The sequence below is a fragment of the Eublepharis macularius genome, chromosome 11, assembly GCF_028583425.1.
Source record: "Eublepharis macularius isolate TG4126 chromosome 11, MPM_Emac_v1.0, whole genome shotgun sequence".
NCBI classification, from domain to species: domain Eukaryota; kingdom Metazoa; phylum Chordata; class Lepidosauria; order Squamata; family Eublepharidae; genus Eublepharis; species Eublepharis macularius.
In genome coordinates, this window is record NC_072800.1 from 68371293 (window position 1) to 68390420 (window position 19128).

The 19128-nt window shown below is 39.3% G+C and overlaps 1 protein-coding gene across 1 annotated transcript in view; it reads right to left on the reverse strand.

The window, feature by feature from the left end:
- Positions 1-19128, reverse strand: part of DNAJC1 (DnaJ heat shock protein family (Hsp40) member C1) — a 111220-nt gene that overhangs the window by 49193 nt on the left and 42899 nt on the right. The window contains exons 7-8 of the mRNA XM_054992115.1: positions 15507-15597; positions 5271-5437 (exon numbers count right to left, since the gene is read on the reverse strand). Coding sequence (XP_054848090.1) covers positions 5271-5437; positions 15507-15597 — 258 coding nt within the window. The remainder of the gene's footprint in view (positions 1-5270; positions 5438-15506; positions 15598-19128) is intronic.

The window sequence follows — 19128 nt, forward strand, 5'->3', positions numbered from 1 at the left end:
GTGGGGGACAAGAGCAAAAGCTCAATACTGTGTGCAAAAGCCTCACTTCCCTGGGTAACAGGAGACACCACCAGTCCTTCTTGATTAACCCTAAGCTTAGAGACAGAGGAACAAAGTCTCCAGCCCTGCTGGGTGTTAAACAAGAAGTTGGCCTTGCAAGGTTGGATGCCTGCAGGCTGAGTTCCACAAAAACTATCCGGTAGCGGTAGCCAAATTAGGCCAATGTATTGGTTTTAGATTAAAACTCCAAAACTCAGTAACACCACCGAAGTATAATTAATGAAATTTATTAAGAATACCACAAAAGATTACAATTATAGAAAGTGTGCAAGATCGGAAAGAAAATAAATAAAACCACTAACTATCCTAAAATACTGTACAGGCTTTGGTTCCCTGACACAGATGTTACCTTGTCAGGTCAAACCAGAGAGGCTAACAAGACTCTAAAAGTCTAAGATCCGAAAGTTCAAGATGGTACATAAGAGGCTGGTATCCACGAACAGCAAACAGTGTACAGAACAGAATGAAAGACCTTTGCTTTATGCCAGGCTGCCCGCAACATGGCCTCATCCTGCTTAATGAATCAGGGGTGTTACTAGGACATGTGACCACATATCCCTGCAGCTGTGTTAGCAATCAGGGCAACTTGCCCTTTCCAGTGTTCTTTGTACTAATCAGATTTAGGAAAAGCCAAGCAACACAGACAAGGCCAGTTTCTTGACAACCCTCACACAAGGAGCCCAAGAATCCTAAGCAGAGTTACATCCTAATCTGCCAGAGACAGGGGTTTGGAAGGTCAAGGAAATTCACAAAAACAAGGAGTTCTGGTAAGATAAACAGGGCTTTAATTGAGAGAAACAGGCAATCCAGAAACCCCTTAACACAGGGGAAACAAAACAACAGTAATACCTTACTCCATACAACAACCAGCATACCCCTGAGCAGTTCCAGTGCAAACTTCAGCACAGACTCTCTAGATCTCTTCCTCCTCCTGTTATATACTGAGTTTGTTTACCAGGTGCAGCTTCTAGGACCAGCAACACCTGACATTCTGTTAGGCCATGCTGGCCTAGGGCTACTGTCTGCACCTGGCACTTCGGCAGCTCCTTTAACCTTATCTTTGAAGGTTACAGAAAAAGGTAATCTTCCAACTACTTGCAGCTATGAATATCTAGCACTAGTATACTTGAAGCCAGAATAGCAGCACCTATCAACACCATTCCCTACTCCTCATTGAGGTTCTTTCACAATGGCACCACACAGTCTTCTAAACCCATTGACTTCAATGGCCTCAGAAGAGTACAATATTTCTCCATCGCCAAATTAAGCTAGTTGTTTCTCTGAAGTAGAGATAGGCACGAACCGAAATACAAACCAAAGTTTGTGACGAACCAGGCCAGTTCGTGGTTTGTGAACCAGCAGTTTGTCAGAGCCCATTTCTAACAAACCACCATGAACTTTAGGCTGGTTCATTTTTTGGTTTGTCATTGCAGACAACCAGGCGCCGATCAATCAGTTTCCTAGGCAACAGGAGATGGACTTCCTGAAGACCTTCTGCTGACCCAGAAGTGACCTTCTGCTGACCCGGAAGTGACAATTTGCTGACCTGGATGTGATGTTTTCCTGAACCAAACGAACTGGTTTGCGAACTGGGGCAGGTTCGTGAAAGTTCATGGTTCGTGAAATGCGACGAAATTAATAAAATAACAAAATTAATAAAAATATTTAAAACAAAAAAAAACTTGAGGGAAGCTGACAAGTGTCCAACCTGTGTCAGGCGTCACTTGTAGCTTGGCTCTGAGATATTTCCTAGCCAACTGTGTGTGCATCAAAAACCGGTTTGTTGTGAAAAGCACCAAGTTTAGAATATGATCTCTTCCAGGTGTTTTTACCAAAACTTGATCCCTCTCAAATCATTGATGCGTTATTTTTGTCTACTGAGAAATCAGAACACCAAATTGGCATCATTATGAATTCATACAAGCTTTATAAATACTGAGAAAAATTTCTACCAATGATCACATTTAGACAAAACCAAATTTTGACAAGCAGTTTTCGCAGACTGGTGATACTGGTCAATGGAAAGCAATGGATGAAACAGCTCTATAAAGCTCTCAGGAAAAAATCCACATGGTTCATTATGAATTTTTAAAATGAGCAAGATTTTGGTTTCCTTTGTGCGTTGGCAATATATGCTCTGAAAATCCAAGATAATGGTCCCTTTCGCTTCCCTGCAGTGCCCAAGACTCACTTCCTCAATGTGTGGTAAATGAATTGCTGTCAATCACAATTGCCTTATTAGTCTCATGTAGAGCCACACACCTACAAATCCAGCCGTCTTTCATGTCTTAGTAATGCCCACTTTGAAGAGCTTTTTCTTCCAATGCCATTACTTCATGGGCAAGCAATCCACTCACACTTCTTCCAACCACCTCCTAGACACACATTGGAAAGGGGCAAATCAAAGATGATTTAGCATAGTCCAATATAGCAAACCATATAATACAACAGAAAACCATGAAAAATATTAAGCTTTTAGTATGCGCTGATGTAATATGGTGTTTTCCAGAGTGATCCAATCTACTTTCTGATGCACCTATCAAACAACAAGAGGAAGAATGAGAATGCACAGGTATTCTTGTGTGCAAGTATGGATCTGCTTTTATTAGAGGGCAACACAGGATGCCACTTTAAATAGACATTTAGTCTGGGTACCATATGTAATCACAAATGTATAAAATCCAAATCACTAAAACCCTTCCCAGTGACTAAAATAAGGGCCCTATTTAAATCAAAGCCAGACACCATTCTTAATGTTTCATCAACTTAATTCTTCCCTCCTAGAAAAGCAGGTGCAAGATCTCTTGGGTTTTTCCTCTGAAGACAGTGGGCTTAAAAGGATATGACTCTTTTTAGGATTGACTCTTTTAGGATTGTAAGTAAAGTTCCTAGTAGTGAGATATAGTGAGAGCCAGTTTAGTGTAGTGGTTAAGAGCACGGGACTCTAATCTAGAGAACTGGGTTTGATTCCTCACTCCTCCACTTGAAGCCAGCTGGGTGACCTTGGATCAGTCACAGCTTCTAGGAGCTCTCTCAGCCCACTCACCTCACACGGTGTTTTATTGCGGGGATAATAATGACATTGTAAATCGCTCTGAGTGGGCATTAAGTTGTCCTGAAGAGTGATATATAAATCAAATGTTATGTGGTAGTAGTAGTAGTAGTAGTAGTAGTAGTAGTAGTAGTAGTAGTAGTAGTAGTAGTAGTAGTAGTAGGGCACAGAATTACACCAATTGCTGCTGGGATGTATCTAAGGAAAAAGTTAGCTGCGTGCTATAGCCAGGTACCAAGACATGTAGCATGATCTAATGGGTCCATAACGTCAAAAAAGATTTAGCCTTACTGGGTGCGAGGAGATACTTTTGCTGTACAAAAAAAGTTGTATTGTACATGGTTCACTTTTTAGTACAAGGAAGATACACTCTTCAGCCCTAGACTTATTTTTGATGTACCCCGCCCTGAGCCCGTCCATGGGGAGGGAGGGCTAAAAATCAAATAAAATAGTAACAACTACAATAGTGCCCAGCAAAGAACCAAAATGAGGTTGGAAAAGAAGAATTGCTAGAAATGCATGGCACAGGCAGGTTAGAGACTGCAAATAATCATGGCAGGAGACCCACAAGGCATTTTGGCAAACTTATTGGAATCCAGACATTCAGAGAATCTAGAAAGGCAAGAATCAGAGAGAGACACTGATTACATTCAGACAAGCTGTAATTAAACTGTGATGGGGCACAAACATAGCTTGTTGTGTTCATCCCTCACCCATCCCTGCTTTTCTCACACTTGTATCTTTGCTGAGCACTTCCCCATTTGATCAACTATGACACTTGAATGCAGGTACCTTGATGAACTGGAGATTTTTTTTTATTGCACACAAACTCCTAAGATTCTAAACCTGGGTTTAATCCCAGCGGTAGTGCGGAGTAAACAAACTCCAATATGTATTGTCGAAGGCTTTCACGGCCGGAGAACGATGGTTGTTGTGGGTTTTCCGGGCTGTATTGCCGTGGTCTTGGCATTGTAGTTCCTGACGTTTCGCCAGCAGCTGTGGCTGGCATCTTCAGAGGTGTAGCACCAAAAGACAGAGATCTCTCAGTGTCTCAGTGTGACACTGAGAGATCTCTGTCTTTTGGTGCTACACCTCTGAAGATGCCAGCCACAGCTGCTGGCGAAACGTCAGGAACTACAATGCCAAGACCACGGCAATACAGCCCGGAAAACCCACAACAACCATCAAACTCCAATATACTGAAACACCTGCGCTTGGGCATTAAACTGAATTGGAGCTTGATCTAAACAGGAAACTTTGCATCAATCTCAACTCACAAAGAGAAGAAGAGAAGAGCCAAAGGTGTGCAAAAGCATCAACAGCCCCCCTCCCCAAAAGCAAAAGGAGACATATAGGACTGATTTATGTGCAATGCCAAATTTGACATGAAGAAGCTTTGAGTTCAAACACTCCCTCCTCTTCCCACGAATCCCATTCACTACAATTGCCTCTCTCCCTCCCTGTTTGGGGATGAACCATATTTGTTGCTATATCCAAGACAAACAAGTTATGATTTGTGCTTGTCTCCAAATCAGAAATGGAAGCCCCAGTTCAAGGCTAATGCTCAGATGTGAGAGTAAAACTATGTCCAAATCAAGTCACTGGCTCTGGGACTGGGAAACTGTAGGCTGAGGGATAGCAGCTGCTGAACAGCCCTCTATGCACACATAGAGGGCCTCACCAACAGGACATCCCATGCTAAAGGAAACTGAGAATGAATGGAGGAGTAAGAGTCAGGGAAGGAGGTCACAGCCCATCAGAAAATGCTCTTGTACAAGCTACAGTGAAATGAACAAGAACAGAGCAAACATCCTTTGATGAGACTTGTGCAAAAGAACGTCCTGGAAGATTTTCAGCCACGTCACTTAAGCATCTATTAATACATGTGCAAGCGCACACGCACACACGCACACACACACACTTTCATGAATACTGGATAAAATGTGCATAATCTACTACACGTGCCCAATTATACCATAAATGGAACTTTCAAATCTAAGTATACCTTCATTATATTGGAGAGCTTTACATTGCTCTTAACTTTGATGTGCTGATTCAATGTTCACTGCATGTTACACTTTTTTTAAAATGGCATATCCCATTAGTTGCCTAGACTTGTAACCTCTGCTTTTTTAAAGGAGAAGATAAGTGTACTTGCCTTCTTTCTGAGCGGCTTGTTTCTGTCTTCCAACCAGTCATCCATCTGTTCCTCAATTTCTTCAATAGAAGTAACATGGTAACATGATGGTACATATTCATTTGTTTCTGATGCTGTATATATAGGAAATTCAGGTTTTGGTTTCTTGATTTTAGGTTTCTTCTCCTCTGTAAAAAAGAAAAAGAAAAAAAAGAGGCGGCAATTTAATCACTCCATCTGCCCAAATCTATGGTTCAGGCAGCTACAACGTCCAATTTTTTAAAAAGGCGTTATTAATTTAACACTTTTTTTATGCTACCTGTTCCTCCAAGGAACTCAGAGTGGTATACATCATTCTCCTTTCATTTCATCTGCACAGCAACCCTAAAAGGTAGGTTAGGCTGAGACTGTTGCTTGCCCAAAGTCAACCAGCAACTCGCAAGTATCATGGCACAATAGAGATTTGAATCTGGCCCACTGATTTCAATGGGCTTAGACAAGAGTAACTCTTCTTAGGATTTCACTGTGGGTCTCCTAGATTCTAGTCCAACACCATAACCTCTATAACCACAATGGAACTTTACAGGCTAAGAAGTTATATCTAGAAGAAAGATTACTTCAGAGGGCAAGTTTTAAGCTCACATCTCAAGGCAATGAGATGTTTAGGCACACCAATTTTTCTCTGAGTTACTGCAGCATAACTCTATAATCAAAATCTGCAGCAGTGTACTATTTCTCTTTTGATCACTTTTATTTGTAATTTGATATTACCTTTTATCTTTAAAAGGCAATGTGAAGATAGTCAAGCATGAAGTATCTCTGACATTTATGAATTGCCCATACAGCTGAGATTAGAATAGAGATGGAAGTTGTCTATCCAGTCATCCTAGAGAGTTGGTGTTCCATATGATGAAGAGATGGAGCGATAAGCCCTGCTTCAAAACTAACAATCATATGTATATACCTGGGAATAAGCCACACTGAACATGGAGGGACTTACGTTTGAGTAGACATGCCTTAATCAGATAGTGCTGTAGGCAGCCTTACACAAATCACTCTCCATCCCATTCTCATAAACCTCTGCTTGTGGGTAATAATACTGACTTATCTTATAGGGTTATCAAAAAATTAAGAATATTACAAAAATTACATTCTAAATTAAGATGCGTTCATTCGTAAGCTTTTTTCAACTTGGGGTACTAGAACCACTTCCATCCCCTCCATTGTGTGGGCTAGGTAATCCCTTTGACTAACCATATGAGCTGCTAATGGTTGGGCGCCATTTTGGTTTGATACAGATATCAAAAATGCTGTGCAGTCTGAAGACATCACTTCTTAGTTTTCCAGGATCCCCATCCACCCCTCTCAGATTTTTCTGCGCCTTTGGGGGGCTTTTCTGGTTTTTTTAGAAATATCTACCAAGTTTCAAAATGGCCCCAGTCATTTTTCTTTAGTCTGCATGATGAGGTCAACCTGAGAATTCGATATGATTTTATACTCTTAAAAAATGAGAAATGAAATGAATGTCTCGAGATATCCAACTTTTATTACACTGATTATAAAAACCAATGCAGAACATTATAATGGGAGTTACCAAACTACAAGTGTTAGGTTTTTTTGTAATTTGAATAAGATATTGGCAGAGTCTACTTTCAACAGTCTTTTCTCAAACATACAACAATACGACAGTCAATTTGTCTTTATGTTAATTAATGGAACTAATAAGCATCATTAACTCAATTAAGGCCATCTTAAATTCCAGTGAAAATCTCTCTAATCAGCGTCATAATATCCTTAATGCCCTACTTTCCACTACTCAGGACAAAAAATGTTAAACTCAGTTTTTAGGGGACAAAAAGGCATAAAGAGATAGGACAGCTGCAATTTCCATTTCTTCACGTTGCAATTTAATCAATCACTATAGCCTGTAATTTTAAGAAATCAACAGACTTAGAAGGGTATAACACTGCTTTAGATTGCACTGTAAATATCCTAAACAGTTGAAAATGTCTGCATAGTTAAAAAAAACTGCAAGAGCTGTGACTACTGAATGCTGTCTGAGATTACTGAATACTCATTCATATACGCACACTGCAATCGGTACTTTTGACTTACAGAAAACTAAAAACTTTCTTTATTCAGCTGACCTCAACTGATATAAAAGCTCTCTCAAATATTTGATCTTTGATAGCAATATTCACATATGTAAGTCATTCCTTCATGTTATAGGTATGAATTTCCCCCCAAGTCTTTCCTTGATTTGGTTTCAGAAAAGGAGGGAAAAGGTGGTATTAAACAATGCTATTACTTGAACAGCACCCATCTATACACATAAATTAATTTAATTTCTACACTGATACACAGCAAAAAGTGGAATCTTAATTCTATCCACTTGCAATTCAAGCTAAAAACTCTATAGTACCCAGGAATCCCATGAGCAGCTCTCTCTTTAAAACAGTGACGTTATATGTAATAAATGTATTTGATATAACCCCAATGATACACAGACACAAAGTGATTTAGATACTTTTTAAATAGAAAGGCATTGAGAAAGGCACTGATAAATTCTCTAAATAAATTTCCCTATTTATTTACCTGACGTAGATGGGCCAGACTAGCCCAGTCTTTTTTAAAAATATCTATTTTTTTATTTTAAGAAACAATGTAACAGAATAGAGGGAATATAGAAAGGAAAAAAGAGGGGGTTACATAACATGATTGTATTGATCTAAAATAATTATATATAACAGAACATATAAAACAGAAAAAGTTTGTCCCCAACATCTCCTTCATTAAAACTTTTTAAGACACTATCTATAAAATACAATAGTACTTACTTATATTTGGTACACTTGATACACATTATACATTATATATGTATATGTACATTTAAATCTTATTCTCATTCTACATTACAATACTTTTATATACTTTTTTAAAAAACTCTCTCATTCTAAGTTTGTATCTTGCTTGCATAATACACATCCATTTCTCCTCAAATTACGTGATTGATCTGTTTCTCAAATAAGTTGTTTCGCCATTACTTGCATCTTCAGCAAGTATTCTCCTAAGCTTGGACAGATGTCTGATTTCCATTTTGCTTCGTAAATAATTATAGACGCTGTCACCATATATTCAAGTATCTCTTCCAGGACTTTTGGTAATTTATTGGGCTATATTCCTAATAGCATATTCTTAGATTCCATAGGGAATCTAAATTTTAATATATTCTGCATTTTCCCATGTTTTTTCTTCCAATATCTTTTTGCTTTTTTGTAAGTCCACCACATATGGTAAAAGGTTCCATCTAGACACTTGCAACATTTTCCTTTATAGTTTTTGTCTACTTTCTCAATATCCATTGGTGTTATATACCATCTAGGGGTGTGCAATTCGGGTTTCAGATTTGGGTAAAGTACCCAAATTGGACCCTATTCGCAATGATTCAGGATTTCCAAATAAATCAAAGCTTCCTGAAGCGATTCGCTTTGGGAAGCTTTGGGTCAAGGGGTTTAAATGTCTCTTTACATGCTGCAGCACGGGACATTTAAACCCGTGGATCAGCCAGATCCTCGCCAAACAGCTGATCTGGGCCTTCCCGGCGGCCCAGCTGGCTGCTACAGCAGTGAAGGAGGTGGCGCGAGCCCTGCAGGATCCGGTTCTGCGCTTCCCCACTGTCCAGCTGATCAGCCTCCCCTCTCCCTGCCAGCCAAGTAAGTGGGGTGGGTGGGTAGGGGTGGGTGCATGGGTTTGCCCCAGGGGGGTGGGGAGTTGCTCCCCTCACTTCACTATGCTCCAAAGCGGGAAACCTGAATTTTTTGGGGGTGCACACCCCTAATACCAGCTGGAAAACATTTTATACCAATTTTCTCTTAACACCCAGCTGGCTGTGAAATTAATTTTTTTCCCATAATCATTCCCATTGATGCAATAGGTATTTTGTCTCTAAAGTTCAGCATCCATTTAATCATACATTTTTTCTTCTGTTTCCAACTGAAGTAATAACTTACATATCCATCATAATAAATAATCTTTTCGTTTTGTAATCAAGTGTTCAAACTTATCTTCTCTCTTAGGACTCTACCTCGTGTTGACAATCTTCTTTAATCTTGATACTGACTGATAATATGGTAACCACTCTAATGTCCTGCCAGGACTCTAGTATCTTGCCAGGACTTAAGTTTCCCCTGACTATTTACTATATTGTTGTATGTTTAAAAACCACTTATATTTCTCATATTGTTATCGTAATAAGCTTCTATCAGAGACATGAGCGGGGAGCTCGGAGGGCTCAACAAGTTCCGATGTTTAAACCATATTCTCAAAAGTCCATCTCCAATTATGTAACTCCTTTCTTATGTAATGATCATTTTAGTTGATTTCTTTATTCATAAATAATTATGTTAGCCTTTATCGAAATCTGCTGGTTCAAGTCTTACTATTCTTTGTCTTGGATTTTTGATCCAATCTGCAATCCAGACCAGATATGCCACTTGATAACATAATTTTATATTTGGAACTGCTAATCCTCCACTCTTTTTCTCATCTTGGAGTATTTTGAAGCTTATTCTTGGTTTCTTGTCATTCCAAATAAATTTATTTAACTGTCATTGCCAATCTGTTAATATTCTTTCTTCTCTCTCTATAGGTAATATTTGAAATAAAAATAATAATTTTGGCAATACATTCATTTTGATTGCTGAAATTCTTCCCAGCCATGAGATTTTAATTTTTTTCCCCATCTGGATAAGTCTGCTTGTATCAATTTCCAGGTCTTCTGATAATTGTTTTGGAAAAGATAACAATTTTGTCCAGTCACATTTATCCCCCAGACTAGCCCAGTCTTGTCATATCTTGGAAGTTATACAACAACAACAACCGGAGGACGCCACAACAGTAATAGTTATATAATATTTTATAATAAAGTGCAAAGGTGCAAAGTGTGTAAACAAAGTACTAAACTTCAAAAGGTACAATAATTACAATAAATACAAAACAGCAGTCTGTCGCCAAGGTAATTAATTTTACAACCATTCAATGATGGGCTCAACTGGAGGTGGAGAGTGCAGTAAGGAAGGGTTGGAGAAAACGGTCCAAAGGATCACGCAAAGGGTAAAAGGGACCACGCTAGCCGACGGGCTAAAGCTTCCATTTACAATTCCCGTTTCGGAGCTTCTTCTTCCAGGGCTAGTCTCTTTACATACGTTAATTTAGCCAGCTTTTGCTTCTTTTGTTTGAACACAGAAAGGTATGTTTGTTATTGCAGTCCCCTCCTTTTGCAGGCTTGCTATGTTACTTGCTGAGAAGCTGCTGTCCCTTCAGATTGCTCTTTTCCAAGCTCCCAAGTTCCTTCATTTACTCTCTTCCTGCATTAGCCCAGCCAAATTCTGCTTCCCTTCTTTCCTATGCCAAGCTTTCTTCTTGTCCTTCATTATCTTATTCACTTTATGTTATTAACTTCATTTCTCTCTCCCTTTAAGATTTTCTCTAGTTACTCCTTTTCAGTAAGCAACACCTTTTCAGTGTTGCTTACTGAAAAGGAGTAACTAGAGAAAATCTTAAAGGGAGAGAGAAATGAAGTTAATAACATAAAGTGAATAAGATAATGAAGGACAAGAAGAAAGCTTGGCATAGGAAAGAAGGGAAGCAGAATTTGGCTGGGCTAATGCAGGAAGAGAGTAAATGAAGGAACTTGGGAGCTTGGAAAAGAGCAATCTGAAGGGACAGCAGCTTCTCAGCAAGTAACATAGCAAGCCTGCAAAAGGAGGGGACTGCAATAACAAACATACCTTTCTGTGTTCAAACAAAAGAAGCAAAAGCTGGCTAAATTAACGTATGTAAAGAGACTAGCCCTGGAAGAAGAAGCTCCGAAACGGGAATTGTAAATGGAAGCTTTAGCCCGTCGGCTAGCGTGGTCCCTTTTACCCTTTGCGTGATCCTTTGGACCGTTTTCTCCAACCCTTCCTTACTGCACTCTCCACCTCCAGTTGAGCCCATCATTGAATGGTTGTAAAACTAATTACCTTGGCGACAGACTGCTGTTTTGTATTTATTGTAATTATTGTACCTTTTGAAGTTTAGTACTTTGTTTACACACTTTGCACCTTTGCACTTTATTATAAAATATTATATAACTATTACTGTTGTGGCGTCCTCCGGTTGTTGTTGTTGTATATCTTGTAGCCCCCGGGGGCTTCCCTTTTGGCTTTGGTTGTATATCTTGGAAGTTAAGCAGGGCTGGCCATGGTCAGTACTTGGATGGGAGACCACCAAGGAAGTCCAGGGTTGCTAAGAAGAAGCAGGCAATGACAAACCACCTCTTTTTCTCTCTTGCCTTGAAAACCCTATGGGATCACCATAAGTCGGCTGCAACTTGACAGCACTTTATACACATTCATTTATATGTATCTGTGCTTTCCTACACAGCACAATGGACATACCAGCACTCTCTGACAGGACATTCCTGGCTTTCTCACCAGCCTTCCCCTGCTCAGTAAGTCGCTCTTCTGGCTTGGTTGGAGATCTTTGCTCCCAGTGTTAAATCAAGCACTACCTATATTTGTATAAAAATGAGCTAGCACTGTCTAAAAAGTAAGTTTGGCATACTTTCTTCCAAGTCCCAGTATTGGCAAGATCAAGGTTAGAAAAGGGAATCCTAATGTAAAAAGTAGATACTTTTCCACTCAAGGTTCAGAATTATGATGTGTTATATATACAAGACAAAGGCAGGGGTCAAATTCTGGACCGCCAGACCCAGTTTTATGCATTGCCAGCCTACCTACACAAAAAAGTAACCATGCTTTAGACTTCACCACTGTGTCACAAGTGTTAGGATTTTAGTCAGATTTAGTTATCCAGCAATGACCTATACTGAGACTGTGCTACAGGTAAGGAGAAACTGAAATATAAATTGTTTTCTATACTGTGTCTGTGCGTGTGTTATGTGCCATCAAGTCACCTCTGACCTATGGCAACCCTATGAAGGAAAGACTTCCAAAACATCCTATCATTAACAGACTTGCTCAGATCCTGCAAACCGGAGGACATGGTTTCTTTTATTGAGTCAAGCCATCTCGTTTTAGGTCTTCCTCTTTTCCTACTGCCTTCCACTTTTCCTAGTATTATTGTCTTTTCTATATTAATGATTTAAATTATGACTTGTAATAATATTAGACCTCACCCTACAGAACAATGCTGCAAGGTTTTAGGAAGCTAACACAAAGAACTAGTAGACATCAAATTTCATTAATTTTATATTCAGATACATACAGAAGATACCAGCTTTTGAAATTTTTTACAACTGAATCACTATATTTGCATAACTTCTTCTATGGACATTTTTTAAAAAACCAGAACAGTACAGATTGGCCATATTCAGATTCCATCATAAACACCAACATTGTCTGAATGCAGGTTGTTCAAACAGTGGCTTGTTGGTAGATACTAAATGGATTCTAAACCACAGTTTGCACCTGGCTTTTGTTAACTATGGTTTGTTATTACATTTTAGCATGGAAAGCCCAGGTTGTTTAGCAGCACTGCCTCACTTAGTTTCAGAAATCTAGCAACTCATTCCGCAGAAATCTAGCAACTCATTCCGTAGTTTCAGAAATCTAGCTTCATTCCGTAATTGATAGGGCTCTTTCAGTACACATTCTTCCTCCTTTCTTCTGCCTCCTTTTCACATACACACCCATGATTACCAACCTAATAGGATTGAGTTACTTTAGCCTCTCACAAAGGGGAAATATAACAGGCAGGGGGACAAGAGATCTCTCTTAATAACATTATTTTATTCAGTTGCCAATTTATACAACAGAAATTGCTACACACAAAACATTTAAGTTCAAAATAATTCACAACACACCTACTGATATAAATGGTCCATAAAGATAGCTCCAATGGCCCTTTATATCCCAGGAGCAAGAAAGTGAGTAGAGATTATCATGTGTTTCTTTCTTCCCAAGCTTTTATTTCTAACAGAAAAAAGATTACAGAATGTATTGAAATGGCAAGAGAGAATTTTTTTAAAGATTCTGTAAAATTCATTTTGCTTCAGAACAGAAAAGTTTCAGGGATGCAGTGAGGCAGCTGGCTACACAGAAAGGGGGAGGGAAGAGTGACTGATGAATCTTCACTGACAAAGAAGAGCCAGCAGCTATCCCTCCTTTCCCTCCTGCAACTGATTAATGGTAACTGGGCTGCGTATGTGGTGATGATTTGCCAGCAACCAGACAATGAAAGGGATCTTTGTATAGCATCAAGGTATTCTGTTTGGAGGCAGGAAAAAAGGCAAGCAGCTGACTAGCTGGAATTTCAAAACAAACTGAGGTTTATGATGAAAATATGGTAGACTGAGCAAGATCTGTGCAACAAACTGTAGTTTAAACAAACCACAGTTACCATGTTATGAGAATGCACCATTGTAACAAGCCAGGGTTTAATAAAAGTATTCAGAATACAGGCAAGATAGCCCACATCCTTACCTACCAAGCCACGTACTCAATCATGTCTCCATGCTTTAGCAGCAACATAATAATAATTCTATATATAGTCCTCAAGGTGCTTCACTTGCATTACCACAGTAATATTTGCAACAGCCCTGTAATGTAGGACACTTATTATCCCCACATGGAGGGGGGGTGTTTACTGGGCTGAAAGTCCATGTACTGAATTTACGGCCAAGGTAGAAACACAGATCATTCCCTTGGCTGCTATTATACATTACAAGAAAGGTTTCATCATCATTTCTAAGGTCCCTGTTTTACAAAAAAAAAAAAGTCAATAGCACCTCCCACCCAAAACTATGAACAGTAAACACAGCTGCCTCTTGGGAATAAATTACAATCACAACAGACCAACAGTGCAGTGCCATTCTCCACAGAGTTACACCCTTCCACTGAATGGGCTTAAGGGGTGCAAAATTGCTTAGAATGGCACTATACGAGTCCTGTGGCACCTTAAAGACTATAAATATATTATGGCATTAGCTTTTTGAGTCCAGAGAACTAACTGGAAAATATATGCCATAGTAATTTTTTTAGTCTTTAAAAGAGCCACAAGACTTTTTTTGTAGCTTAAACTCAGGGCTTTTTTTCTGGGAAAAGAGGTGGTGGAACTCAGGACCACACAATGACGTCACTTTCAGTCAGTTAGAAAAAGGGGGGATTTTTTAAAAGTTTAAATCAACCTCGGCGAAAATGGTCACATAGCCAGTGGCCCCGCCTGATCTGCGAAAGCTTGTATCAACAAACAAGGGGGAACTCGTTCATCTGCTTTGCTCAAGGAAGCAACCAAAATCTTGATTTGGGCAGAATCCCACCTGGCATCAATCCGAGCAGAACACATCAGGGGCTTGGACAACATTCAAGCAGACTGGCTGAGCAGACAGACTATCTTCCCAGGGAAATGGTCCCTGAAGAGAGAAGTCTTCCAGATGGTGACAGAGCACTTCAGTCTGCCGGTCTTGGACCAGACAGAGGGGAGTGCAGATCTAAACTCCCCTCTGATCTAAACTCCCCTCTGTCTGGAGATCAGGCGGCAGGGCCACCGGCCCTGTGACCATTTTCAAGAGGGGCCGGAACTCCATTCCACTGTGTTCCAACTGGGAAAAAAAGCCCTGCTTAAACTATTCACATCTTCCCAAGTATTAAAGTAAGTTATTTACTACAGTTAATGGTGTTGAAGCATTTTGATGGAGAGTCACACCAAGTTCCAAGTCACAATATCAAAGGGGTCAAAACATTAGCTCTTAATTTCTGCATCTAGCAGGTGCATATAATTTGGAGCGCTTTTTATAATACTTAGAAGTCAAACTAATTTGGAACCGCTATAAAATGCACCACCAATTATTTGAACTGCTTCCAGCCCCAAAATTAAGACAGGCTCTCAATACTGACGACAATGTCGCTGAGAGCCTATCTAAAATTCTGTATTTGAAAACTTTCTGCATTTCTCTTACATTTTTCTCAATGATATTTGTTAATCTACTGACTCATTTGGATGCAACATTAAAATTTCTATATAACAGGAATTTACAAGTCATTTGACATTTAGCAATTGCTGACTACCCAATTGAACACACTGGCATCAGTTCTTCGAGAATGGAGTTAGCATACACAACACTGCAAAAGGTGTATGTAGCCCATCTACTCCAGTCCCAATTACCCTTTGGAAATGGTATGTGATTTTATGGAATATATATATTTTTAAAAAATAATTTTAAAAAAATAAAAAGAAGAAGAAGAAGAAACTTACTTTGAAGTGTTTCCAATTCAGCTCTAGCTTGGGCCTCTTCCTTCTCTTTCATTTTTGTTTCTTTATATTCTGTATACAGTTTTCTGGCTTCCTTTAAGAAAAGGTTGAAATGATATTAACATCCTAAAGTAGCTGTTGCAATGGTACCATTATTCACTTCTATTTTTTAATCCAAGATATTAATCACTTAAGGGGAAAAGTGATTCCTGTGCTGAATTAATCCAACATTTAAATAGCAAAATGTATTATACACAGTCAACAAGGCATTACTACAAGAAAATTTTAAGAGGCTAAGCAACATGTTGTAACTCTCACAACTGAAAAATGAAGAAAATGAAATATTTGATCCTTACAGATTTGAAATGCAGGCTTCCTGCCATGTTCTGTTGTCTTTTCTTAGTGACCAGGAAAGTACAAATTCCCTAACTTCTTGGCTTTTGTGAAGCTAAATGCAGATCTCTGAAGGTAGCTGCACAACCTGAAACGGTCAACCTGCTGTTGAAGAGCACTCGCCATATTTTGCACATACAGCACTTCCTCCTCCGATCAATCTCAGAGGAAACTGATTCTTCCTGTTTGGGAATAGAAGTGGATGTGCACCAATTAGCTGGCCCTACAGACAATTAGGGAAGCCATCTTGAGTCTTATCCGTTCCTTGGAGCTTCTCCTCAAGTTTGGTTTTCTTGGGTGGGGGGAGGATATTGAATGAATGACTATAAAAGAGCTTAGGGAGAATCTAAAGTGAAGGTGCAGCCTGACATATAGGGGGGAAAGCAATTAGTATTCGACTCCAGCAACTTCATGTGCATCAACTGGAGGAGCAAGAGACTCAGGGAGAGAGCAGCTGCATTCACCCCACAGGGGGAAAAAGTGCTCCTATTCCAGTCACAGCCCAGTCCATATGCACTCTTGTATCACAATGCAATATGAAGGGCAAAGCAACAGCCAAATTAATTGAAACTAATGTGGCCACAAGACAGTTAATGTTTTCCTTTTTGCAACAGAGTTTAAAATCTAGGACCGACCTACAATAGAAACAGAGCAGGATTTTTTTAAAAACTTCATGTAAAGTCCCACAAGAATTACATAGATTGGTCTAAGATCTTAGATCCCACGATGCTACACTGCATATCATCTTTCCCCAACCAAAGATATCACCAGTGTAAGAGTGCCTGAGAATCAATTCCAACATAACATTTTGTGTCATAGGAATGACAGAAAGAATGCTGTTGGAATGGGTGTCTGAAACATTTATGAGATGAATAAATGTTTGCAAACCAGAAAAGTAGATTATTCTTGTGTATCAGCCTAAAATTGTTCTTAAATCCAGGGCTCATTTCGAGGGGGAACATGCAGGAACGCAGTTCCGGCAATTCCCCCAAAAGGTCACATGTCAGGTGGCCCCACCCATCTGACTCTCAGCCATTTTGGGCCCATTTCATCCTGGATTGGGGCTGAAATGGCCCGGATCGGGCCTCTGACGGGTGCTGGATCACTCTCCTGTTCACTCTCCGATCCTGACCATTTTGGGCCCCTTTTTGGCCATTTTCACCCCCTTTTTGCCATTTTGGGCCCAATTTCGGCCCTGAATGGCCAGGATTGGATACAAAGCAGCCAGGATAGGTGATGTCAGGGGGTGTGGCATATGCAAATCTGTTATGCTAATGACACATTTCTGGTGATAGTGAGGGGTGTGGCATATGCTAATGAGTTATACTAATGAGTTATGCTAATGAGTTCCTCCAGCTCTTTTTCTACGAAATGACCCCTACTTAAATCTATACCACAGTAATGCAAAATGCTATTGGTCCCAGCTTATAATTATATCTGACGAAGCTAACTAGACAATCTGAGCCAGTAGTTAAGAGTGTCAGTCTAGGATCTGTGAAACTCGGGTTTGAATCTACAGTATGCCATGGAAGCTTGCTGGATGACCTTGGGCCAGTTGCACACACTCAGACAAACCTACATTATAGGGTACTGTGAGGATAAAATGAAGAAAATATAAGCCACACTGAGTGTTTACTAGAGGACCCAAATAAATAAATAAATTTAATGGCAGTATTGCAGAGTGAATGGCGGAGTCACAAAGTGGGAAAGTAACTCTGCCACTATGAACAGAAATTTTTCTCCTGCATGCTATGTTCTCAACTGGCACTTGCTACTCTAGTTCCTGTCCACTATAGAATTATTTTAATCATATAAAGTGAACACAATAAACTGCTCCAGGAAGAATGATGCCTATGCTGCAAACCTGAATGAATCAAAAGTCTTGCAACATACAGCACAATTCAAGAAAATCACTAAAAGGATACTATTTAAAATTAAGGTATTCTTTTTAATCCTTTCTAAATTTGAGTGGGTAAAACCATGGGTTCTCTTTTTATATATTTTTGGCTTTCCAATTGAAATTATCAAATTATTTCATTCTTATGTACAACACAGCTGGGCTGTGTTGAGGGGTTTTATTTTGCTATTAGCAAATCACCAAACATAATTGATTATCATTTTTCCACAATAAGTTTTGGAGATTACATCAAATGCACAGAACTAATATGCGATGGATGCACTTGCTGTGGTTTCAACTTGCATGCATCAATCAGCATTTAACTTTTACCCCCCTGACACTGAAAGCCAATATTTGATGATAAATTCTGGTACAGAATCTATTACTGCTTAAGCAACCTCCAGACATCAAGCACCAAGGTGTACCTGTCAATCTCTCTAGTGTGTCAATTTATGGAACAAGTGGAACAGAGGCTCAGATGAAAAACAACTGAAAAGAGTGGGGAGAGCAAAGATAATCATAAGCAGTAGTCAGGTAAAGAGAGACTAACAATTAATACACTAAGAATGTGAATGACCACAGCCCATAAACGGCTAGACCAAAGAGAGCTGTTAACAACAACAAAAAACCCAAGTTCAGCAGATTCTAGTGATAACCATTGGACAGTGGAACAGTGAGAATGAAAAACTTCCTACAACAAACAGAATGAATGTGATATTGAGCTGGGAGCCAAAATATTGGGGCTGATTTAAACCAACAGCAACTCACTAAGATAACTTAGGCAATTCTCTCTCTCATGTCTGCAATATAACTATAACAACAGCAATCTACCTTACAAGGCTGTTAAGGATTACTATGATGCAATAATGCTCTATTATTATCTTTTATAGTGAATATTTTTTCTTCAACCCAAGCAACACATCTGCTATAGTTTTAATCCTATATATTTAAAAATCAGTAGAAAAATTTGACAGGAAAACATAAAGGTTACATATAGTTCAACAAATAATTTCTCCAGTTATCTTGGTAACTTCTGTGTCTGTTTCTTTCCACCATCAATTCCTTAGGATGGCCCATTTCTATATGGTTAGAGCCACTCTGTTCTCCAGCAAATTCTATAAGCAAATTTTATATATTGTTTGACCCATCTTCAACCTATTGTGAAGAAAGGTGGAAAAAACGGCTGTCAATATATTACTATGTTATATGAAGTCTGAACACCCACGAACCTTGACCCTACCTCATGGCAAGGACTTCCCAGTTATGCAGCCCATGCATTCAGGCACCGCCAAGACATTACATACAAGATCAAAAGAGAGAGATACAATCTGAGAA